This window comes from Podarcis cretensis (assembly GCF_951804945.1).
Source record: "Podarcis cretensis genome assembly, chromosome: 10".
Lineage (NCBI taxonomy): Eukaryota > Metazoa > Chordata > Lepidosauria > Squamata > Lacertidae > Podarcis > Podarcis cretensis.
The window spans coordinates 56082920-56108582 of NC_137179.1; the positions used below are offsets into that span (position 1 = coordinate 56082920).

Genomic DNA, 25663 nt, shown 5'->3' on the forward strand with positions numbered 1-25663 from the left:
GGGAATCAGCATGTTTTTACATGAGTAGAATGTGTGCTTTTATTTAAAATGCATCTCTGGGTTATTTGTGGGGCATAGGAATTGGTTCATTTCCCCCCCAAGGGAGTGTGGACCAGCCCATGGCTGAAAAAGTTTGCTGACCCCTGCTTTACAGCAAGGCTAGCCCAAGAAATTTTACAGGGGACCAAATGGTGAAGAAACAGTGTTCAAAACTGAGATATGAAAGCTAGGAGCTAAATGACACCTTAAACCTAGGTTATGGGCGCAACAATAGAATGTCTAGCGCTTTAAAAAAACAAACAAAAAAACACAATAATACAAAGTTGAAAATGAATGAACTGCAGCTAAAATATTATGTTCATTTTTCACATGGTCTAGTCCTTCCCCTGCCCACCCCCCTAATATTCTTAACAGGTTCTCTTCTCTAGTCTTCAAAGGGCAGCTGGAAGTGGGGAGGCAGAAAAAGGTCCCCCTTTCCTTCCATTCTGCAGTTTTAATCTGCAATCTTAGGTGCAGCACTGCGCCCAGAGCTCAGAAACTGCTGGCGCTAATGAAATTCCCTGTCACAAAATGCACCTAGAAAAATAAGGGTTTTGAACACTGCGCAGACACCTCACCCCCACCAAACCATGGTGCATAGTACTTAAGGCTTGTCAATGTATTTTGGCATCTGTGGCAGAGAACTCTCCAAAAGCCTCTCCCACCCTCTGGCAGTAAAAAAATCAATAATAATAAATTAAATAACGAGCAGTATGCTGTCCTTACATGACAGCCAGAATCAACTGCCTGAGGCGGAAGCTTCCCTCTTTCTAATGGCAGGAGTAGCCCTGGCATATGGCCATGAAATCCTGTCTGTGGAAATTGGTCTGCATTCTGGCAAGACGTATATTTTGTGTAAATAAGTGTCGCGTCACAGGCGATTTCACATAAAGCACAGCAAGGATCTGACAGGGGGTCGTGAGCAGGGGCCACACACCAGTTAAGAAATCAGCAGTCTGAAAGGGAAGAGTGGAACTGGACTATTTAGAGAGAGGGCAGCTGGGTTGTTATCAACTGCATTACACCTGCTTGGATCAGAGATTTCGGAGAGCTCTTTCTGAGGCATTGCTTCTAAACAGATCGCCTTCCAAGGCCTGCAGCTTAGAACTTATTGATCCATGGTTCGAGAAATGAACTACCGACCCACAATCAATTTAACTTGGACACAGATTGAAATTATGACATTAATTTAACACGGATGACTTAACCCCTGTAACATACGTCAGTCAAATTCCCTAGGCAGCAAACTCAAGAGTATAATCCCACACATGCTTACTCAGAAGTATTCCTACCAGTTGTTCAACTGAAACAAACATGAACAGGAAAACAGGTACAGGACTGCAGTGTCAGAGTGTTGCAAAGATCCTCATATGTATAAAATGAAACACAATTACAGTGGTACCTCGGGTTACATGCGCTTCAGGTTACATGCGCTTCAGGTTACAGACTCCGCTAACCCAGAAATATTACCTCAGGTTAAGAACTTTGCTTCAGGATAAGAACAGAAATTGTGCTCCGGCGGCGCAGCGGCAGCAGGAGGCCCCATTAGCTAAAGTGGTGCTTCAGGTTAAGAACAGTTTCAGGTTAAGAACGGACCTCCGGAACGAATTAAGTACTTAACCTGAGGTACCACTGTATTCAGGCTTACTAGGTAAAGGAAAAGGGGACCCCTGACCATTAGGTCCAGTCGTGACCGACTCTGGGGTTGCGCGCTCATCTCGCTCTATAGGCCGAGGAAGCCAGCGTTTGTTCATGTGGCCAGCATGACTAAGCCGCTTCTGGCGAACCAGAGCAGTACACGGAAACGCCATTTACCTTCCTGCCAGAGCAGTACCTATTTATCTACTTGCACTTTGATGTGCTTTCGAACTGCTAGGTTGGCAGGAGTAGGGACCAAACAATGGGAACACACTCCATCGCGGGGATTCGAACCGCCGACCTTCTGATCGGCAAGTCCTAGGCTCTGTGGTTTAACCCACAGCACCACCCGTGTCCATTCAGGCTTACTAGAACCCCTCTATAATATTTTCAACATCCTGTTTTATCCCAGCTCTCCAGAAAACAGCACTGCTGCTTACCCAATACAGTGGTACCTCAGGTTAAGTACCGTATTTTTCGCTCTATAACACGCACCCGACCATAACACGCACATAGTTTTTAGACGAGGAAAATCCATAGGCATGCCACCCGTAGGCATTCCCTCCATAACACGCACAGACATTTCCCATTACTTTTTAGGAGGAAAAAAGTGAGTGTTATGGTGCAAAAAATACGGTACTTAATTCATTCCGGAGGTCCGTTCTTAACCTGAAACTGTTCTTAACCTGAAGACCACTTTAGCTAATGGGGCCTCCTGCTGCCGCACCGCCGGAGCACAATTTCTGTTCTTATCCTGAAGCAAAGTTCTTAACCCGAGGTAATATTTCTGGGTTAGCGGAGTCTGTAACCTGAGGCGTCTGTAACCTGAAGCGCATATAACCTGAAGCGTATGTAACCCAAGGTACCACTGTATATGAAAAAGACCAACTTTTGTAGCTCACCTAGGATCGCACAGATGTAGGAATGGACACAGAGGACCACATGGGACTTCAGACATGGGGATTATTGCATTAGTTTTCTTGGTTATAATGCTAGCGCTTCTCTCCCAGTATCTAATGTTCCTTTTGCACTGCATCCTGCATCCTTTTGCACTGTCATCCTGAAACCGCAACCCCCCGCCACCTTATGCACATGTGCACTTTTCTTCCCCATGAAAACAACAGGAAAGAACTGTATGCTGGGATACTGCCCCAAATTTCATCATGTGAGCAGCAGTGGTGAGATCTATGAATACTGGGGAAATGCAAAACTTCTGTGATTTTCTAGATTACAAACAGACTTTTCCCTGGAAGCAATTAACATATGAGAGCTAAACGTCCACGAGATTCCACTAGTTTTCCAGCAGTGGCTGTTACGACATGTGAAAGATCACATAAAGCCTAAAAATATCAGGTGAGGAAACAGAATAAAGTGCTCTCTGAAGGCAGCCCTAAGGCTGGCATGTATAAACATCTTTGAACCACCTGTTCCACAGATCATTTCCAAACTGACCAAATCTATCTTGTTAAGCAAGGCATGTCTAGGGACCTTTGCTTATTAAATGGCACAATGAGTGATAGATATGTTTCTGAACCATTTCTGGATGAAATCGTTCACAAACTTAACAAGGACTCTGATAAAAGCTGCATTTACAAACCAGAGATCTTCAGCCTTATGCAAATGAATCCAAAGCCACGGTGCCTTTAATACAGAACCTGTTCTGCTTCTGTTCCATTTCACATTTCTATTTCTCTCTCTGATTTCTGCTGTGATCTTCTACCACGTCTTTGAGTGGAAACAAATGCTTCACTCAATATAGGTAAATGTAAAGGGACCCCTGACCATTAGGCCCAGTCGTGGCTGACTCTGGGGTTGCGGCGCTCATCTCGCTTTATTGGCCGAGGGAGCAGGCGTACAGCTTCCTGGTCATGTGGCCAGCATGACTAAGCCGCTTCTGGTGAACCAGAGCAGCGCATGGAAACACCGTTTACCTTCCCCGCCGGAGCGGTACCTATTTATCTACTTGCACTTTGACGTGCTTTCGAACTGCTAGGTTGGCAGGAGCAGGGACCAAGCAATGGGAGCTCACCCCATCGCAGGGATTCGAACCGCCAACCTTCTGATCAGCAAGTCCTAGGCTCTGTGGTTTAACCCACAGCACCACCCGAATCCTTCTTCACTCAATAGACGAAGATACTTATAGTGACAGAGCAACAATCCATCCGGACCTAACACTGGACAGTACTGAGAGTACTCAGTCAGTACTGAGAGACACATTGGAAATATTACCCCAAATTTTACATATAATATGAATATAGTATGTTCCATGGAATGTCATGGGCTAATAATAATAATAATAATAATAATAATAATAATAATAATAAATTTATACCCTGCCCATCTGGCTGGGTTTCTCCAGCCACTCTGGGCTCCTTCCAATAAAAGATTGAAAATACATTCAATATAATTTGAACAAGCATAGTAAGTTGTCACATCAGCAGCAACAGGAGTAATTTATGTGCCTAGAACTTTGAATTTCAAACTGTGTTACGGGAAACTTAGCAAATGTTCCTTGACAGAATAAGGATAATGGTAGACTAACTTCTTGGGAGATAGAGGCCACATGATACACCCCAAGCTTGTGTGCCCCCACGCACTAGCCTCCTCTGTAGCAATCCAGAAGTTTGTGCTTCTATTTTGATTAATCACAGCTTGCCATTTCATCAGAGCCCTGCAAACTGTTGTTTACAAAGCTGGCTTCTTTCAACAAACCATAGGTAATATTCGCCACAGTTTAAGGTATATATTGCTAAACTGTGGTTAATCCAAATGGGAAGTGAAGGCTCCCATCTCCTTCTTGTGGCTGCACTAGAGGAGAAGAGGCAATGGAGGAGGCTAGAATTTTTCCTGTCAAAATACACCAAAAGGAACTCTTACGTCCAAATGCTGCCAACACGTCCACCACTCCCCCAGAAGCACAGAAATAGTACTGGACATGTTTTAAGATATCTGCCTAGTTTTCAGGGGATGATAGCTAAGGACGATATGAACCAAGAGTACATCCTGAACTCTCCAGCAAAATTTGTAGGAGTTGTGCAACAAACGCCCTAACAATACAGTGTTTTAAAACCACTGCTATATAATATTCACGCACTGAAATCATTACTTTAAAAACACATGAATGAGTCCTTAGCAGGAAACATAATTTGATATATGGATATAGGAATGGCGGGTGGTAATAAATTGGAATGATTTATCTGCTTCTTTGTTATTAGGAACAAAATATTTCTGCTCCTATATTTTTAACGTATTTCTGCATCTTCCAAAGTCCAAACAAAAGTGAGATGTCAGTTTCTTTATATTCATTTGTTGTATGTTAATTTCAAATATAGAATAAGAATCTTCCTTATTTAGTCTGATCTATTACTCTCTCAGAAGTTCCTTTTTTAAAAAACCCAAAAGAATCCTCAATCTTTTTACCCTCCCTTTGTAGACTGTTTCCTCTGCAGGAAGAACAAAAACAATCTTCTCCTAAGCAAGGTGTCCAGGCTTTTGAATCAGAGACAAGAAAAATCTCTATTGAGATTGACATCATGGAAAACAAGAGCTTATAGGAGCAGGATGTGAGTAACAACTGCTTCAGATTTCAAGTCTGTGAGGCAGGATGACAGGAAAGATAATTATTTCAGAAATCTTATGGGGAAATAAATAATTGAATGCAGTTGAAGGCATTTTACAATGGCACACAACCATATAAATGTGAAACCTTCCATTAATTCCAAAGGATTTCATGCACTACAGCAGTTATGATTATGAACAAATGCCTCAACAGAAGCCATTTTGACACACAGCAATGCAGCCGTTAGGGTTATTAATATATGCCTCAACCGAAACCATTCTGAAGCAGCTCACTCCTGCTCTTCTTGAAATGTTGACTTTGAAAAATGGGCTTTTAAGACTTACACAGGTTTCTGCACTTCTGACTGCTCCAGCTTCCAACAAGAGTTTGACACATTCATTATTTCCGTTTCTACAGGCCAAGTAGAGAGGTGTCTCTCCCTTTTCAGCAGCGTGGTTAATGTCAGCATGATACATGATTAATAATTCTGCACATCTAGGGACAGAAGCATTGGACATGTTAGAAGAATACCTGACCTGGAAAAGACATGACCTTTAAAATGACATTCAGCTACAATACCTTCTCCAAACATAGATTCGATTATACTGCATCAACAAAGGTAATTGCCTTAAAACCATTATGATCAGGGACACATATTAAATCCAAAATCGGTGCCTGGATACTGAAAATAGGCAAATTCTCTCATCCAGTTATTTGTGGAGACTTCAGCTAATGAAGTTTGAGGAATATGTTGCAGAATATTTGAATTATAACAAGCAAACTGGTCAATTTGTGTTCGCACATGTCTCTTTAGCTTATTAATATGGCATTATTTATTTGTTTTATTTATTTAAATAGATTTCATGAAGTCCTGCCTTTTTAGGGTGTTCACTCTTCCAAGCAATTAGCACGTGTTATGATTACTAGCAATTAAAACAATAAAAACAGGAAACAACAACATTAAATTAGCAGCAGTAGAATGGACCACAGTGCTGTAAAACCAGGCTGCATTTTTTGTTAATAAAAATAAAATAAGGTCTCTTTTAAAAGCCAACAGAGAGGAATCTATGCATATTTCTCTGTGAAGGGAATTCCACAGATAAGTGACCACTATACCTGACACAAGGGACGTGGGTGGCGCTGTGGGTTAAACCACAGAGCCTAGGACTTGCCGATCAGAAGGTTGGCGGTTTGAATCCCCGCAACGGGGTGAGCTCCCATTGCTTGGTCCCTGCTCCTGCCCACCTAGCAGTTCGAAAGCACGTCAAAGTGCAAGTAGATAAATAGGTACCGCTCCAGTGGGAAGGTAAACAGTGTTTCCGTGCACTGCTCTGGTTTGCCAGAAGTGGCTTAGTCATGCTGGCCACATGACCTGGAAGCTGTATGCCGGCTCCCTTGGCCAATAAAGCGAGATGAGCACCGCAACCCCAGAGTCGGTTATGACTGGACCTAATGGTCAGGGGTCCCTTTACCTTTACCTTTATACCTGACACTAGTATTCATCCATCTAATAGCTCTATGAGTGGATCAGAGAGCAAGGCACTGGATGCCAATTGTAAATCTTGGACAGCTGCATATGAGCAAGGCAGTCACTTGTACCAATGTAAGGAAAATTCAAGGGCAGGAAGCAGGGGTGCCAATAAAATATTGTGGGGGAGCAGGTAAGCTCTGCCCCGCATAATCCATCATATGATGCAATGTGCACACACCATTTGAATGGGAACGCCCATAACTTTGTGGGGGCCCAGCCCCCTCAAATATTTTACTGAGGAGGGGCGAAGCCCCCAAGGCCCCTCCAATTGGCTCCTATGACAGGAAGCATGCTCCCGGTCCCAGCAAGGAACAGAAGCACAAATTCCAGTTATCAGATTGAGAACTGGATTTCCAAAGAGATGCAATGAGGCCTGGCTAAACAGGAAGGCCTTTGAGATAGTGGCCATGTGTGTTCAAGAGTCTGTGAAGTGCGCAAGTCCGCGTGTGACAGGGTTCAACATGGCAGCTTCTTCCATGAACACTGTATAGTCGGGATGTGTGGAATGTTAAAAGCTTTTGGTACAAGCACCTGATGATCAAAGCAATAAAAGCACAGGTTACAGGGTCAAAATCATGTCTTCCCAATGGAAATTCCACTCACACTAGCCAACACCTGGTTTTGGTTGCAACCCAACTCCCTCATCTTCTGACCCTGAACTGGTCACAACCAGATAGAATTCAGATTACCTATATAATAAATGCATCCACTCCTGCCTTTGCTCCTTCTGTATTCTAGTAATTAGAAACCTTTGTTTAAGAACAGCACATTTGGCACTATTCATTCTGGTAGCCGGGACGCAGGTGGCGCTGTGGGTTAAAGCCTCAGCGCCTAGGACTTGCCGATCGAAAGGTCGGCGGTTCGAATCCCTGCGGCGGGGTGCGCTCCCGCTGCTCGGTCCCAGCGCCTGCCAACCTAGCAGTTCGAAAGCACCTCCGGGTGCAAGTAGATAAATAGGGACCGCTTACCAGCGGGAAGGTAAACGGCGTTTCCGTGTGCGGCTCTGGCTCGCCAGAGCAGCGATGTCACGCTGGCCACGTGACCCGGAAGTGTCTCCGGACAGCGCTGGCCCCTGGCCTCTTAAGTGAGATGGGCGCACAACCCCAGAGTCTGTCAAGACTGGCCCATACGGGCAGGGGTACCTTTACCTTTACCTTTATTCTGGTAGCCAGCAATCTCCTTAAATCTAAACGGCTTCACTGCAATATAATATACAGGTAATTCACAGGGGTTATGTTGTGGAGATTGCACGCAAAGCTGAAATTGTGTATAGTCAAAACAATCCTGGTACTGTCCCTGTGTGAGCATCCCTACCTTTCTAAAGGTGGTGTGCTGAGAAGGACCTGGCTTCACAAAGCAGAGAGCTTAAGCACTCTTTCTGCAGCAGGGAAACCTGGTCCAGAAAGAGCTTTTAAACTCCCCGCCTTGCGTGTGTTTAGTTTGTGTGATTTCAGCTGGCTAGTAGGTAAAGCACTTAAAGCTGAAATTGCGCAAGTTAAAAGTACATATGTTGCGAGTTACCTGTATATGTAGAATGCATCTTATTCCTTTTTAAGTCCTCATTTTTTGATAGAGACTGAGGGCAGGGGGGGGGAGAACTAGGCGTTTGCAAAACTGGGGTGTCAGGACAAGCAAAACAGATATGCAACAAGAGAGGTATGCTATGAAAAGATTTAGGCAAGGAGATGAGGAAAACAAGAGGCAAAGTGTTAGAAAAATTAAGAGGGACTGATAAATAGGAGGAAAAATGAGAAGCATCAAAACATTTAAGGAACAGAAGCACAAGAATCCTCCAGACTGGTGGGAGGGAAAGTAGGAGGAAATGAGGACAGGGCTGCCTGAGATTAAAAGGAAATGAAGATGAGAGCAAAAGCTGCAGAAAGAATTAAAATGTATGTAAATGAGCAGGGGTTATAGGTACAAGTTTATGGTCACAAGAGAGCACATTGCTCTCCAAATGGCAGGAAGTTGAGATCAATTCCAAGTCTCCTCTCAACTGAGTGCTGAACTCTGGGGCAAAATCTGACAAGCCACCAGACGAGATGGCAGAAGTGACACTTTCCACTGAAAGGATGTTATCTGTAACTGGAATAACAGGGTTGCCTCAGGTCAGGAATCAGTCTGATTGACAGCCCCACAGGAAAACCTGCACCACACCTGTCTGAACTATGTGGAGTTCTAGCCAATATAAATAGCATCTCAGTCATTTAAATGCCAGATTTCTGGGGCGGCAACAGTATCGGCTAGGGTGGCAAGGAAAAATAGGGCTGCCATATGTCTGAATCTGAAAGCTGGAACTGACATCCAGGGGGAATTTACGAAAGGGGGAATTTACTTTGTCCTAGATCTTAGGCAAGCCAATCACAAAATTGTGTTTTTGTAAAACAAAAGCTCAACAACTTTCGGGGTACCCTGGTTTTTACTTTTTGGCAACCCTAGGAAAACTGAAGAGCAAAATTTGCAGGAGATACCATCCATAAGATTGAATAGACACAATCAAATCATCAGTAAAATATGGATCTCTGCAGCACTATTAAAATTAATCCTATTCAAGTCCAGAGAGGATGGATGGATACAAGATTACCTGAAAAGAGCTGATATCAGCTCTGTTTTTCTACAATCTTTCATAGAATAGTGAAAGAGTTTCATTTATCAAGAAATGTAAACTATTCAGCAGCTATGAAAGGCATATCTTGAAAGACACTTGCTGCTCTCACAACAACATGCATACTTGTCCCATTATACTATCCCACATTCTTACTGCTCAGAGCCTTCAAAATGGAAAGGGATATATATATATATATATATATATATATATATATATATATATATATATATATAAAAAACTGACAATCGAATTATCGCCTCAAAGGCTCCGGTAGTACAAACGGAACACATAAAAATTAGTATCAGCTTATTTGCATTTGTTGTTTAGTCGTGTCCGACTCTTTGTAACCCCATGGACTTCAGGTCCATGCTTATTTGCATGCGAATGATGCAATCAACAAACCACAAGCCTCCTCCACATTCTCTTATCACAAAAATTGTAATGTGGGAAGGATATTCATGTCAGACATGGGTATGCCCAATAATGACTACATGATTTGGCATTCACATTATCTTTCTCTTAGGCCAAAGTAACCCACCCAATGCACACAAACAATTTTTTTATATAGAGTGTAAGCTCCCAGGAGAGGAAATGGCACTAAACCCAGAATAAAATGCCGAAAGGCTACAAATTTCAGCATGTTTTCTTAGAGCTAACTAATGAGACTTACTTTCAAGTAAGAGTAGTAAGGCTCTCAGTTTTATTTTATTTTATTGGTGAGGGGGAGGATATCAGATCACTAGTTTGCAGAGAAGGAGGAGGAGGAAACATGAATTCAGCAAATCTCTTTGAGCAGACTGTTAAAGGAAGGTCTGTTACCCCTTTTCAATTATAAGTGTGAAAGCTCTGAGACAGGCTCACATTAGAGAATCTAGCCCACAATACTATACCTCTCCTATTTCTGGGGCTATTTAAACAGTTTCTCACACCTTGATAACAGTGAGGAACTGACGTTTTTAAAATCTGATTTGCGGATAACTTCAGCTTCCTCACCTTACCAGCCAATCCCAACTGACCCCCCCCCCCCCCCAATTATATCCTTCCATGGTTAAATATAGTACGCAGATATTTCTCACAAGAAAGCAGCTTTTCAAAATTGTAATGTATTGCTTCAGTCAGTTACCATCAAAGTCCTACAAAAGTGTGTCTTTATTCCATTTCCTCAGGCACTGCGTTAAATGAAACATCCTTGCTCTTTGACATATTATACCCCAACTGAGGGGGCTTTTTCTGTAGGCAGACCACTTTTTGAAGGATCAAAGGCAAAATATCAATGAACGCAATTTCCCCATCAGCTGCCAGCACATGCTTTTCATTTAATTTTTGTGCTCAAAGAAAAGGCTGATAAGGCTTTCAGTAAAAGCTTGACCATAAATCCGTCCAGAGCTCCGGTTAAGAGATGCATTTTTAGAAGCCAAGACCCATTTTACCCATTTGAAAGTACACTATTATTTATTAAATTTATAGGCTGCCCTTCATCTGAAGACCACAGGATGGTTTACATATATAACTTAAAATGTTGCAGTATGAAGTATGAAAGTGAAACCTTTTTTGCAGCATGGCTTTATTGTAAATCATAGAAACTCGAGAGCTTTTTAAAAAATCCCCAAACATCTCTACTTCTAACAGAAAATATCATAATAATATTACAACTGAGGGTTATAGGCAGGAATAAGTCTTTAATTGAGTGCGTTTTTCTCTCGCAGCTTGTGCACCCCAGTACTTAAAAGATTACAAGGAATTCTGTGTCTGGAGAAACACATAATTGCCACGTTACTTACTTGCAATGTCCCTGAGCAACTGCTGAACACAAGGGTGTAAAGCCATTTTTATCAACAGGATCAACTTGAGCTTCTGAAGTCAGCAGCAATCTTACACAATCTAGGAGTTGGAAAACACAAAGGCATATTGATATATAAGAGGAAAGTGGTGGGGAGAGATAAGGGTCTGAAAACCAGAGAGCATTCCTCAGAAACCGTGCATCTACAGTATGTAACCAAAAAAGTTCCTGTGGATATCTGGTTGTCTAACTGTTGAAACAGAGTGCTGGACTAGACGGGTCTTCGTATGTTCTTATCTACCAAAGGCAATATTCTGTATTGTGATGCCAGCTTACTAGGAGCCCTGGGCAAGGCAAACTTATCTCTCATACATAGAGAGAGCAAATTAACAAAGTCTTCCCATTCACCGAGTTCTTTTTTATTTTTATTTTATTTATTAGATTTATATAACACCCTTCTTCATAAGATCTCAGGGCGGTTCACAGAATAAAACACAGGATAAAAGCAAGTAAAAAATTAAAACAAAACAGCAAAACAATAACCTCTTCCCACAGACATATTTAAAAGGCCCCAGAATATTATTCAGCCCAAGGCCTGGTTGAAAAGAAACATTTTCACCTAAAAATATATAATGAAGGCACCAGGTGAACTTCCCTGGGGAGAATACTCCACAAACAGGGAGCCAATACGGAAAGAAAAACCTTTCTGAGCCTTTTAATGCTTTAGAATACACTGGAAATTTCCCAACTTTGGATTTTGCTGTCACAAGATTTGGTGATGGCCGCTAGCTTAAGATGACTTAGTATGTGGGTAAGAAAAATCCACAGAGGAGATGTCTATTGCTACAAGTCATGATGGCTACATTCACACTCCCCATTCGGAGGCAGAATGTCATTTGCCAAGAAGAATCGATGGGAGAGGTCTACTACCTTCATGTCTAGCTTTTGGGAGACTTGTGACTGGCCACACTGGGAAACTGGCAACTGAAATGTTGGTCTAATCCAAAAGGATTCTTCTTATGTACCTCCAAGTTTCCCTTGCAACCACTGCCTTCCTTACTGTACCTACACCCCAGCAGCTTTCTATGCTACCTCTTGCTCAAATCTGATGAAGTGCTTATAGGATTCTGAGGCTGTAAGTGTCCCATCCTGACCCAAGCGTAGACACATCTATGTCTACAGGGGAAGGAGACGAGTGTAGAAGGGCTGAAACCAGACCCCAGAATTTGGAGTTTGGATTTGGATTTGATATCCTGCTTTATCACTACCCAAAGGAGTCTTAAAGGGGCTAACATTCTCCTTTCCCTTCCTCCCCCACAACAAACACTCTGTGAGGTGAGTGGGGCTGAGGGACTTCAAAGAAGTGTGACTGGCCCAAGGTCACCCGGCAGCTGCATGTGGAGGAGCGGGGAAGTGAACCCAGTTCCCCAGATTGCGAGTCTATCGCTCTTAACCACTACACCACACTGGAGCTTATGTGAGGGGCGTATTGCTCCCCTGTGACTATACAGAAATATTAATGTCTCACACCAGGAACTAATCTTAGGGCTGCAAGATCAAGTTGTTCAGGATCTGCACTGGTTCGTGGTTTGATCCTGCCATTTCTCTCTGAGTAACAGTTCAGCTTTCCAACAACTTTGCTAAGCAGAGGGACAACAGCTTGCCCAAAGTCACTTAGTGAACTTTAACGGCCAACCACAGAGCAGAACCTGGATTTCTATGCAACCACTCCTCTTCGCTGTCATAAATAAAATATCGAACTTGGTACTGATGTATTTCCTCATTCTGAAAACAAATCCGAATTGTTATCATCATGACAGCCCACTGAAAACCCCCCAGCTTTTCTACCTCATTGTGTGTTTCCCCTGTGATCGATTTCATTATTTGTTTTAGGCAGAAGAAACACAGCCATCAAGTTTCCGTCCAAATTGTACCAGTTTCTCAGTGGACTGTTTTGCCTTCATTCCAACATATACAAGTCTTGAATATTCACCAGGAGTGATAAAAAATATTTGACCATAAAAGCTTTCCATTTGCTTAAACTGTGTTGAAATGTCTCAGCAATACTTTGATGTTAATACTGTTTTCTCCATATAATTTCAGAATGAAAGATCAAGGGCATGCCACCAATAACAGTGGAATCCCAAATTCTCCAAGTGCCCCTATTTTCCAGGGACAGTCCTGGATCTACAGAAGCTGTCCTGGTTTCTGATTTGATCATGGAATGTCATGGTTTTCCTTACGACGGCCCTAGTTTCAGTGGAGAAATGTTGAAGGGTATGGCAGGATACCCCTATTTTCATAAGAGAAATGTTGGAGGGTGTGGAGTTATGTGACCCCCCAAGCCAAGGAGATACATAACTATACAACCTTCAAAAGACATCTAAAGGCAGCCCTGTATAGGGATTTTTTTTTAAAAAAAATGTTTAATGTTTTATTATGTTTATATATGTTGGAAGCTGCCCAGAGCTGCCGGGGTAACCTAGTCAGATGGGGTAGGGTATAAATAATAAAATTATTATTTATTGTTATGGAAAAGGATGTCCCTATTTTCATCGGAGAAATGTTGGAGGGTATGGAATCCTATAAAAAGGTAAAGGGACCCCTGACCATTAGGTCCAGTCATGACCGGCTCTGGGCTTGCAGCGCTCATCTCGCTTTATTGGCCGAGGGAGCCAGCGTACAGCTTCCGGGTCATGTGGCCAGCATGACTAAGCTGCTTCTGGCAAACCAGAGCAGCGCATGGAAACGCCGTTTACCTTCCTGCCAGAGCAGTACCTATTTATCTACTTGCACTTTGATGTGCTTTCGAACTGCTAGGTTGGCAGGAGCAGGGACCGAGCAACAGGAGCTCACCCCGTTGCGGGGATTCAAACTGCTGACCTTCTGATTAGCAAGTCCTAGGCTCTGTGGTTTAACTATACATGTCTACTAAAAAGCCCGGTTCCCTGCAACAGTCCAGTGAAACAAACCCCTAGGTAAATGTGCATAGGAGGTGTTGGAGACTTTTGCCTTGCAGGCCAAATTTGACCCTGGTTGCAGTTGGCCATTTCCCCCCAAGCAAATCCACCTGCTCCACACCTGACATTATATGTGTGTGATACTGCTTTGAAATCCTGACAATCATCACCTGATGTCATGGTGGCATCAGGCGATTAACTGCCCACCTGTCCAAAATTTGGCCAAGAGGTAGGCCCACTGACCTGACCAGTTTCCTCATCCCTGGTGTCTAGTGCTGCAACCTTAGGCAATCCTGCCCTCGTGGGAATAAACCCCACTGAAATCAAGGGGACTTGCTTCTCCATAGCCATGTTTAGGATGTCACTGTTAAGTACGCAGGGTGGGATTCAATTAGTCCTGTATGAGGACTTCTGGTTATGCAAAGGGGACTTCCTCCTATCTTCCCACACTCCCAAAAATGGGCTCAGGGGGTTGTTAGGAGAAGCCTAGAGAAAGGAGGGGACGCGGGTGGCGCTGTGGGTTAAACCACTGAGCCTAGGGCTTGCCGATCAGAAGGCTGGTGGTTCGAATCCCCATGCTCGGTCCCTGTTCCTGCCAACCTAGCAGTTCAAAAGCACGTCAAAGTGCAAGTAGATAAATAGGTACCACTCTGGTGGGAAAGTAAACGGCGTTTCCGTGTGTTGCTCTGGTTTCACCAGAAGCGGCTTAGTCATGCTGGCCACATGACCCGGAAGCTGTACGCTGGCTCCCTCGGCCAACGAAGCGAGATGAGCGCCGCAACCCCAGAGTCGGTCACGACTGGACCTAATGGTCAGGGGTCCCTTTACCTTTACCTAGAGAAAGGAGAGAGGAGATTGTTCTCTCTGGGAAGCCAAAATTCTTGCCCTGGTGGAACAATCACCTCAGGGAACTGTGGAATTCCTCCCCTGAACTAGAAAAGCACATATAAACACAGCAGATAGTAAAGTCAGGGCACGGACAAAATCCATACCTGTATGTCCATTCATAGCAGCAGAATACAAGGCAGAATAGCCATCTTCACAGGAGTCATTAATGTCCAGACCTTCTTCATTAAGCAGCATTGACAATAAAGTTACATTTCCCTGGGCAGCAGCTTGGTGAAGAAGGGTGGGCCTGCCACCCAGGGGGGCAGGACCACCACTCATTAATAAAGGGGTTAGGGAGGGAGACCAGCCTGCGAGTTAAAAGCAACATCAATTAGAGAGAACACACATGAAGAAGTTAAAGCTGCACACTTTGAAAGCTATTTCAAAAGTTCTACAAATGAAAACAGATACTGCCGTTTAAGCACATATAAAAAAATTAGCACAACTTTTTAAAAAATTAATAAATCCTGGATCCAAAGATAGCTTCAAATCACACACATGCTAACTGAAACAATTTATTATTTAGGTAAGCTCAAGGAAACACTCCATCCATTTTTGGTACAGTGCCATTGCCTAGATTTTGGTTTTTGGTTTTAAAAAAAGATTATATTTTAGTTGAAAAGCTAGCTCAAGTTATTTTGGTTTAAATTTAGCAAAAAAATAATAATAATAATTAAAAAGAGGATTGAGATAAAATTTGCATAGGTTTAAAGTTACATATGATTTTAAAGAGTCATCTTTATCAGTATTCTCTTAAGAAAATCTGCTTAAATCTATGCAAAATATGACAGGCATTTTAGTTGAAAGTACATTTAAATCTCACACCTACTGTCTAAGCCTGCTTGTTACTCAGCTGGCCTAAACACTGCAAAGAGTCATCTAAAATGTGGCAGCAGCACCGCAACTTCCCCTGTGTTTTACAGTAAGGACTAAAGAGCAGCAATTAATTAATTACATCAAAATGACTGGCAAAAGCTTCCACATCGTCCAGTGAGAAACGCAAGCGACAGAACAGAATTTTAGGAAATTATAGGAGTTATCTTGGATAGACATTCCAGGTATCAGACGTTAGCAGCTTTAGAGGAGAGTTTATTAAGGGCATGAAGTCTGCTGTATAGGGTGCGGAAGACTTTGTGAACTCTTCCTTGATCAAAAGGCTGAAAAAGGAAATAGAAAAGGGGATTGAAAATAGATATCGCTTCTTGCAACAGTGGATTGCTGATCGACAAAGGAGAAATTCCAAAGGAATTTCCAGCCTTTATTGAGGTTTGGGTTATAATCAGGTTATAACAACTGCCCACACTATAAGCCAGGCATGAGGAATTTGGGGCTCTCCAAATGCTGTTGAATTACATCTCTGACCATTGGCCATGCTGGCCAGGACTAATGGGAATTGGAATCCAATGATATCTGGAAGGTCTCAGATTCCCCATGCTTGCTATAAATTGGAAGGATCGTGAATTTAAAACACCAAGCTTCGTAATACTTGTATTGTAAAATATAATTTCTATGGCCTCCTTGATGTAGAAAGTACCGTATTTTTTGCTCTATAAGACTCACTTTTTCCTTCCTAAAAAGTAAGGGGAAATGTGTGTGCGTCTTATGGAGTGAATGCAGGCTGCTATCCCAGAAGCCAGAACAGCAAGAGGGATTGCTGATTTCACTGCGTAGCGATCCCTCTTGCTGTTCTGGCTTCTGAGATTCAGAATATTTTTTTCCTTGTTTTCCTCCTCCAAAAACTAGGTGCATCTTGTGGTCTGGTGCGTCTTATAGAGCGAAAAATACAGTATTCTACTTTTTTTTCCTCAACTTAACAGCCATTCATTAAGTTATCTATTTCCAACTATTGTAGGGTTTGGTTATCTCCAAAGTTTTAAAAAGCTGCCATGTCTTTAATGAAGTATAAGCAGACCGACTCATAAACATTACACGTCTCAATAAAGATGGTGTTTAAAAGAGGAGAGCTTTTTCTCGTAACAGAAAACAATCATTTATGCCATGGAAAATAATCATAAATGTATTAACTGAATTTAAAAGAAAAATACAGAAAATGGGCCATAGTAGAACTGCAATCGGTCTCATTGGTCTTGGACACTATATTAAGGGGGCAGCTACTGGGCAGGAACCAATGAGAAGGTTAATGGAAGGCACTAACAGACTGAGGGACAAAGCTAACTAATGGCAGAAGATGATGGACCAAAGGAAGGGAGTCAGAGGATTGGATGGGCACAAAGGTTAAGTGCAGGCAATAGGCAATAGAATAACAGCTCTGCTTATCTCCCTGGAGGTACTTACCTTGGGGTTATTCTGTTGCCACTAATGACAACATCAATTTCCCCCCTCCTTGACCAATACCACTTTGCCACTAAACAGTTCAGGGGTGCACAGCACAGAAGGGGTGGACAGGATGGAACTAGGGAGAAAACTCTCTCTAGGAAACTTCAATAGAGTTTCAAGGTCAGCCTCTCTTATTAGAGATGTCCCCACTATCACCCCTAGCCCAGCAGGCAAAAGGAGCCAAACTTAGAATTCTTGGTAGCCCAAGGAAGTTGCTTAGTTGCTTGCAGCACCAATGATCAACTACAATGGATCCTTAACAGAAAGGTTGGCTTTGATTAAACATAAATACATGGTGTTGCTATATATTGCTGTTGTTTAGTCGTTCAGTGTGTCCGACTCTTCGTGACCCCATGGACCAGAGCATGCCAGGCACTCCTGTCTTCCACTGCCTCCCACAGTTTGGTCAATCTCATGTTGGTAGCTTCAAGAACACTGTCCAACCATCTCGTCCTCTGCTGTCCCCTTCTCCTTGTGCCCTCCATCTTTCCCAACATCAGGGTCTTTTCCAGGGAGTCTTCTCTTCTCATGAGGTGGCCAAAGTATTGGAGTCTCAGCTTCAGGATCTGTCCTTCCAGTGAGCATTCGGGGCTGATTTCCTTAAGAATGGATAGGTTTGATCTTCTTGCAGTCCATGGGACTCTCAAGAGTGTGTGTGTGTGTGTGTGTGTGTGTGTGTGTGTGTGTGTGTGTGATGAAGAATCCATGCATGGCAGGCTATTATAGGAAGTTGTGAATGTTCAATAAAGGAAAGGAAGAAATAGAAAAAAGGGAAGACTGAGAGAAAAGAAAAGAGTTTTTTATATAGTTTTAATGATTTCCTTTCTATTTAAAGAACTACAAGTCATCACAAAAAGTTGGGAATATCATCTAAACTTTGCCTTACAAAGAAAGAAAGAAAGAAAGAAAGAAAGAAAGAAAGAAAGAAAGAAAAGACCTAACAGAAAAAAACGAATAAAATCTAGATGAAAGAAACCTTTATATTTTAACTAGATTGCTTCCACATTAGAGTCCTTTAGCATTGCTGTGGCTTTGCTTTTCCCCAATTAGCTGGAAGAATAAAAATGGGCATTCCAGACAAGCAAAAACAGCATAGGTTTCCAGCAATTTTAATTAAGTTTCTTCACTGGAGGCCAACCCATTTTATTCTTCCTTGATGGGCATGGGTGCAGGAATGGTGGCGAACAGCCTCTTAATTGCCCCTTGAATTTCTCACAGCACAATCCTATGCATGCCTACTCAGAAGTAAAATCCACTGCAGCCTTAATGCCTTTTTTGGTTCCCATTGATGAGAGGAGGGTTAATTACTGCTTTTCTCTCAAACTAGAATATAGTGTGTTCTTGCTATATAAAATATGAAAAGAAAAATAATTAGCATAAACCAGTAATTCTTTTTCTGGCCCATTTGCAAGACTAGAAGGGATACTGGGATGATTAAAGAGAGGCTATTCATGGTGACTTTAAGAGGTTATTCATCACTAACTACCAGGGCCATTAAAAGCCTCAATGGTGCTTTGCTTATTCACACTGGACAGGTTGGTTTTGCAGTTGCATTTGTTTACAACCCCCCCCCCCCCCGCAAATCACCACAAAACCCATTGGGGGAGGGAACATTAAAACTGCTGGAATACAATGGGCTGACTATGACATTACTGGATGTCTCTTTAGAAGTGACCAATGAATGGGGAATTCCTGCTAGTATGGAAGCAAATCTCATTTGTGTATGTTTATAATGTTAAGCTAACCAGGTCTTGAGAGATCTTGAGAGTCCCATGGACTGCAAGAAGATCAAATCTCTCCATTCTTAAGGAAATCAGCCCCAAGTGCTCACTGGAAGGACAGATCCTGAAGCTGAGACTCCAATACTTTGGCCACCTCATGAGAAGAGAAGACTCCCTGGAAAAGACCCTGATGTTGGGAAAGATGGAGGGCACAAGGAGAAGGGGACAACAGAGGACGAGATGGTTGGACAGTGTTCTCAAAGCTACCAGCATGAGTTTGACCAAACTGCGGGAGGCAGTGGAAGACAGGAGTGCCTGGCGTGCTCTGGTCCATGGGGTCATGAAGAGTTGGACATGACTAAATGGCTAAACAACAACAACAACCAGGTCCAGCAGCACTGGCATGAAGATGCACCCTGTCGCAGGCCTAATTCAAGGAGCCCTTTTACTGAACCTGTTAGACAATTGTGGCTATCTGGTTTATTTTCCTTTGTGTGTTGGGCTGGTAGAGAGAGAGTGGAGGAACAAAATGGAGCTTCCAGCAATAAGTACTTGATTTAGCACTTATTTAGGAATGGTAGCAATCAAATGTTGGGATGCCATTTGTAACTGTTGTTCAGATGTGGGCAGAGAGGGAAGGTTAAAGAGATTTTTGGCCATGGCTACAAACACAGACGAAAGCCATTTTCAGAAAAAGCTTCTGAATTCCATCTTAGCTTTTTAAACGAGTGCAATATCTTTTCAGTCATATAGATATTAGATAAAGTAGGTTTACTGTGCACTATAGCAGATCCGGATTTTATTAATATTGCATTCACCTTTCCGGCAGAGCTTAAATTTTATCTTCTTGGTGAACTGCTTTACAAATTAACAGGGTCCCAGCATGGAAAGCAATTCCAGGCAAGAGCCTGAAACACACATGAAGATTACTGCATGCAGCAATCACACACACACACACACACACACACACACACCACTGCATGTATGAGTATTGGAAAAGGAGGTCCATGTAGGATTAACATATGAAGCAAGAGCATGAGAAAGCCTTCCAAAACATAGCATATACAAACAAAGCAATAATAACTGCATTGCATATTTCGTATGCAAATCCCACTGTTAACGTAACATTGAATCGGCACCGATTTTTAAGAGTTGGCAAGGAAGAAGAACCACAGGTTTGTATTCATTCAGGAAAATGCATAACAAAATTCGGAGACATGAGTAAGCTTTGTGGTTTCATATGCAAGAAGTTAGCAAATACGAAGCATCTGGGAAAGCGTGCTGGACATGCAGTGATGGGAGAATGAAAGGAACAGGGGGGCAGGGAAACAGCTTCTGGCATCAGCTTCAGATTGTGGAGATGATTAATTTCAGAGTCTATTACCAACCTCTCCTGCACCCCATTCACTTTATGAACAAACCACATCACAAAAAGATGAATCAGATCTGAATGAACCAAATAAAAACAACATTGATTGAAAAGTGATTTTAAAAAATAAATAAATAAGAGCAAATCTAAAAAGAATGGATAATCCCAAGGGCATGGGAAATTCAATTGCTTAGAGCCATTTTAATATTTATGCTTCCCCCCCGCAAGTCTGAATTGTAAACTCAATTGATATTCATTGGCAAAATAATGAAGGCTATTCATTGGCATTAAGAGAGCTAAATCATGAATACTTACAGAGATCTTTCAAGTAAGAAAGTGACCCACAGCTAATAGGGACTCAGTTGACATTTCATACTTGACAAAAGTATAAAGACGCACAAGAGACCTGCACTGACATATAGAATGAATTTGGTAATGATAAGGTGGCCAGGCAGCAGATATAACCAGTCTTGCCTAATTCCATGTATACTTTTTAAGATATCTCTATGATGGGAATCATGCTAAATGTAGCTGGTCACGTTCATCAGGCACAAACAGCAAAGGCAGCAACACCCAACTTGGTAGCGACCCTCAGTTCTGGTAGGCTACGTCTGCTGCCATCTTAAATAGGATTGCACAGCCTCACTTAAAACACCTATGGAACAAGCTCAGTTGTACTCAAGTGACAACTGGCAGGCTCCCTGAATGATCACAACTTGGATAAGCTCATGGCGAGATACTTGGATTGGATCTAGGAATCTTCAACATGGGACTCTAGATATTTAGAAAAATCTTTGGATTGATTGCACAGCACTTTTCATGATAAATACACCTGAAACTCAGACCTGGCTGTACTGCACAAACCTGCTGTGTGACAGCGGCATGTTAAAACTTCCGTTTGAATTGCATGGTAAAAACACTCAGGCCTGTTTACACACGTGCAGTGGCGTTGCGTGGGGACAGGGCGCAAAATTGTTAGCAGCACAAAATTTCAACACCCAGCGCTACCTCAATATAGCTGTGTGCTTCCGTCGCTGGGGTCCATTGAAAACATCTTATCCACGTGAAACCAGGAAGTGAAATTTCTAGACAATGGAACAACTATTCTTTTCTTATCTCTGCAGCTATGATCTCCTGGGTGACGCAGGTGCCATTAGGCAGCTAAATGCACATGTGTTCTCTGTCTGTTTTCCTCCCATCCACCCCACCCGAGAACTGGCAACCCAAGCTATGCCACTGCACATGTGGCAATGTTTTTGCATTCTTTCCTGATGACTGTCCTTGAGCTTGGTCCTGTCTATCTGTGACCATGCATAATTCTCACGTTAACAAGAATTACATGAATACACAGCAATTGTGCTGATGTTGGCACACTTGTACCTTTTGGGAAGTCACAGGCTGCAACCCTCACTGTAATCCTTATTCACTGTAGCTCTATCTTATCCCATAGCCATATATACTTGTGCTTCTACTTCACACAAGAGTATGGGAGGTGCCATAGCTCAATGATAGAGCACATTCTTTGCATGTGGATGGTCTCCTGTTCAAACTCTGGCATATCCTGCTAAAATTATCTGGAAGCAGGTAACTTGGCAGACAGCTTCCAGAGTCCCAGCCAGGTGATCAGAGCAGATGATATTTGGCTAGATGGACAAAAGGTATGACATGTTTTAAGGTAGTTTCCCATGGTCTATGCTCATACCACAAGCACATGGAGAAAGGGATCATATGAAGGGGATTCTATGTTGATGCTACTGCAAGGATGACATGCTTATTAGAGGCAGCCAAGATGCAAGCTATGTTACTTTAATGTAGGTTGCCTACAGAAAAGTATCCTAGAGATTTATTGCCAATTGAATTACAGAAGCAACAGTAACATGTCTCTTAGAATGAAGAGAAAAAAGGATAACAGTAATTTAAAAGCATATGTGTTGCCACGTTGATCCAATAGGATGTATGATAGGTGCTCCTTAAGCATTTTAATCTCTTTTTATTGCCATTATAATAATTAGTCTTTTGTGGAATGAGAATACATCATTACAGGAAAGGGTAATATGTTACTAGGACAATAAAACATTGCTACCCCATAATACCAGATCCCTAGTTAATGGGTGAACCATTTTATTATTGATTGAAAAAGAGGAACAGTTAGGTTACTGTCTCCAAGTTATATCGAACCAAAGCAAACTTAAAGCTGCTTTGAGTTTGATTTTATCATCAAAAAGTGGGAGGTGAATTCCCAGATAAATACCTTTTGCATTCACTGTCTGTTATGAAATGTGAAAAGCCTACTGCAACCAGAATCCAAATCAATTTTTGAACAGCTTTCTAATACACCCGGTGGTTTTTTTCAACATGATTAACAAATGTATATTCAATCGACCAGCACTTGGCATTTAATTAAACGTTAAGAACTACATGCTGAGTTTCAATGAACAATTTGGAATTGAATTGTCAAGTCTTGCCATTTGAGACTGAAATACAGTACTAATTGCACTTTCCTGAAGGTAAGCCTGCTATTATTTCTAATAACTGGCCCACTAGCCAGAATTTTTCAGATACCTGAATATTATAGTGAGCAGTGTTTCCCCAGAATATAGTACACTTAACAAAAAAAGAAAAAAAGGAAGGAACAGGAATATAATGAGCAAGGTGATTAACTACATCCATTAGAACACTTCCCTGTGTACCCTATGTACCTCACTTCCGTTATAATAGCTTGTAATCCATAAATATCATTTTGATTTAGATTTTTTTTGCTGAATATTGTCACTCAGGGACTCTTCATGCCACCTATCTCAATCTCCAAAGGGCCAGGCAGTTCTAATAAAGCATGACGTTATTTATTTGAATGTATAGCATGTTTCCTCCTTAAAGGAAGTTGTCTTGTGCCCAGTCAAGACCATTGGTTCATCTAGGTCAGCACTGTTTAACCAGTCTGGCAATAGCTCCCCAGGGTTTCAGACAGGAGTCTCCCCCAGTCCTACTTAGATAAATTCAGGGATTGAATCTGGGATCTTCTACATGCAAGGCATGTGTTTGACTATTAGTCCTACAAAAATAAAAAAATATAAAAATAAACATATAAAATATTTTTTTTAAACCCCACAAATTTTGTTTAAAAACCAACAAGCAAAACTGCTTACCAAATGCTGAAAAATAAAATCCTTCAACAGCTCGAATCCAATGTCCAAAATCCAGTCCATACAGAAATGTCTTACAATACTTCTAAAATGGTGGCAAGGTTTAATTACATGTGGTCCTGAGTGATTTTAGAGATTGCAAGGCACTCTGGGTAGCTCAATCGGTAGAGCACGAGACTCTTAATCTCAGGGTTGTGAGTTCAAGCCCCATGTTGGGTGAAAGATCCCTGCATTGCGTGGGCTTGGACTAGATGACCCTCGTGGTCCCTTCTAACTCTATGTTTCTATGGACAAAGGCTTATCTTCTAAGCAGAGGTGGTACATGTGGTGTTATGGAGCTTCGGAGTCAAGCTGGAAAGCAAGTTGTTCCTGGATGGGGCTGGTGAGGTTGAAGTCACATGAGTGCACTGTCTGGACCACTGGATCAGCTGGTGGTTGCCCTGCTGGCGCAAACATGTCGCCCTGTTGACACCCTACCCAAGCGTGAAGCAGCAATACCAGTGCTGGGAGGGCAACTCCACAACACCCACCTCTACAGCCTTTAAGCATGTCTGAGACTCCAGGCACTCTTCCCCATATCCTTCATGGACCACTGTTCTCCCCAAGCCCTAGATTCTTATCCTCAGAGCTCAAAATCCCCTTGCTATTCTTAAGCAGAGAAGGTACATTTTGGATCCCAGGATGCCTATCGCTTTGGCACCCCAAATATCAGAAGATGCATGTGAAGTGAGGATAAACCTTGGACGCTTTATGTATATGATGCAATCCACTTTGACAATTTTTTTCCTAATGCATCACCACTCTATTGACATATATAAGAAAGGCCTACTTCATCAATGTCTTAGCGTAAGTTGTTTTTTTCTGGGAACGTGCTGTCCTTTTCAGGATGAGAACCTACATTCATAGCTAAGATGGGCACAGTCCATTAAGGGAGACCCAAACCCAACTCTCTGTTCAAAGAGAAGGCAGGCTTTCTGGCATGGCCACTATCATTAAATATGGAGGCACAGAATTCTACTAAGGCCTTGCCCAAAGTGTGAAGCAGAATTCAATGTAAAGCCCATTTGAAGGAAATTAAAACTTCAGATGTCCTCAGTGTCTTTCAGGAATGCTTCAGGGCAGTAAGGACACCTGGGCTGAACATGAACTGGCGCTTCTAGCGCAAAACCTTGTTGTTGACCTATACCCAACTGGGCTGTGGAACACAAAAACCAAATCCAGTGGTGTTAGAGGAGCGGGGAGAAAACCCTCCACAAATAAAGCCAATAAAATATATCCAGTCATATAAAAAAGCTAAAACTGGGCCAATCATTTTTTGTTTTTTTTTAAATCAGCTCCAGTCCTTTGGTTTCACAAGAGAGGCATTGGGAAGTCACTCCTGGAGTGCTCTCAAAAGCTGAGTGGCCAAAACCCCTAAAGGAATGTAACACAGAAGCAGTTCTTAAATAGTTCACTGAGATTTTCAAGGTAATTGAATATCCTCGTTCCTAGATCAGCTCGAGGCTGCAGCCTCTCACCCGTGGCTGTGCGTGCAAAACTACACATCATGTCTAGTTCCTGAAGTCTTTTCTCTGAAGGCTCTTTTATTATCAGGTAAAACCTCTGATAAAAGATGGAACATGGGACTGGTGAGGGGAAGGGGTGGGGGGGGAGGGGCTGTTTAACTCTTTCTTTCCCAGACATGGATTTAAAAAGTACAGAGGCCTGTGCCTTTTATATCTTTGGGGAGAAAAGTAGTTTGGGGGAGAGCAACTTTGAGTGAACAAGCAGCCGGGAAGTAAATGGTTAAACAAACATGAACACCCATCTTCTGCTTTACCTGATTAAAAAAGAGACAGAAGAGAGGGGAGAGGAGTCATGAAACTACATATAACATAAAGTTTGCCCTTAAAAATTATTCCAGACTTTAGGGTTTCCATCTTGGAAGGAAATACACAAATTTCTTGTGTGGGGAAAACTATGTTATGGCCCCATGAAATGGATTTCCCATACCCCTGAAACTTAAAAGAAACCGCACATGGAAATTTCAGCTTTAAGGAAGAAGCAAAAAAAAGGGAAAGAACAGGCTTAGGGAAAAGGAAAGCTATGGA

At 42.3% G+C, this 25663-nt stretch overlaps 1 protein-coding gene across 1 annotated transcript in view; it reads right to left on the reverse strand.

The window, feature by feature from the left end:
• CTTNBP2 (cortactin binding protein 2) overlaps positions 1–25663 on the reverse strand; it is a 105405-nt gene that overhangs the window by 41942 nt on the left and 37800 nt on the right. The window contains 3 exon segments of the mRNA XM_079994057.1: positions 5581–5731; positions 11157–11256; positions 15108–15311. Of these exon segments, the coding sequence (XP_079850183.1) occupies positions 5581–5731; positions 11157–11256; positions 15108–15311 (455 nt within the window).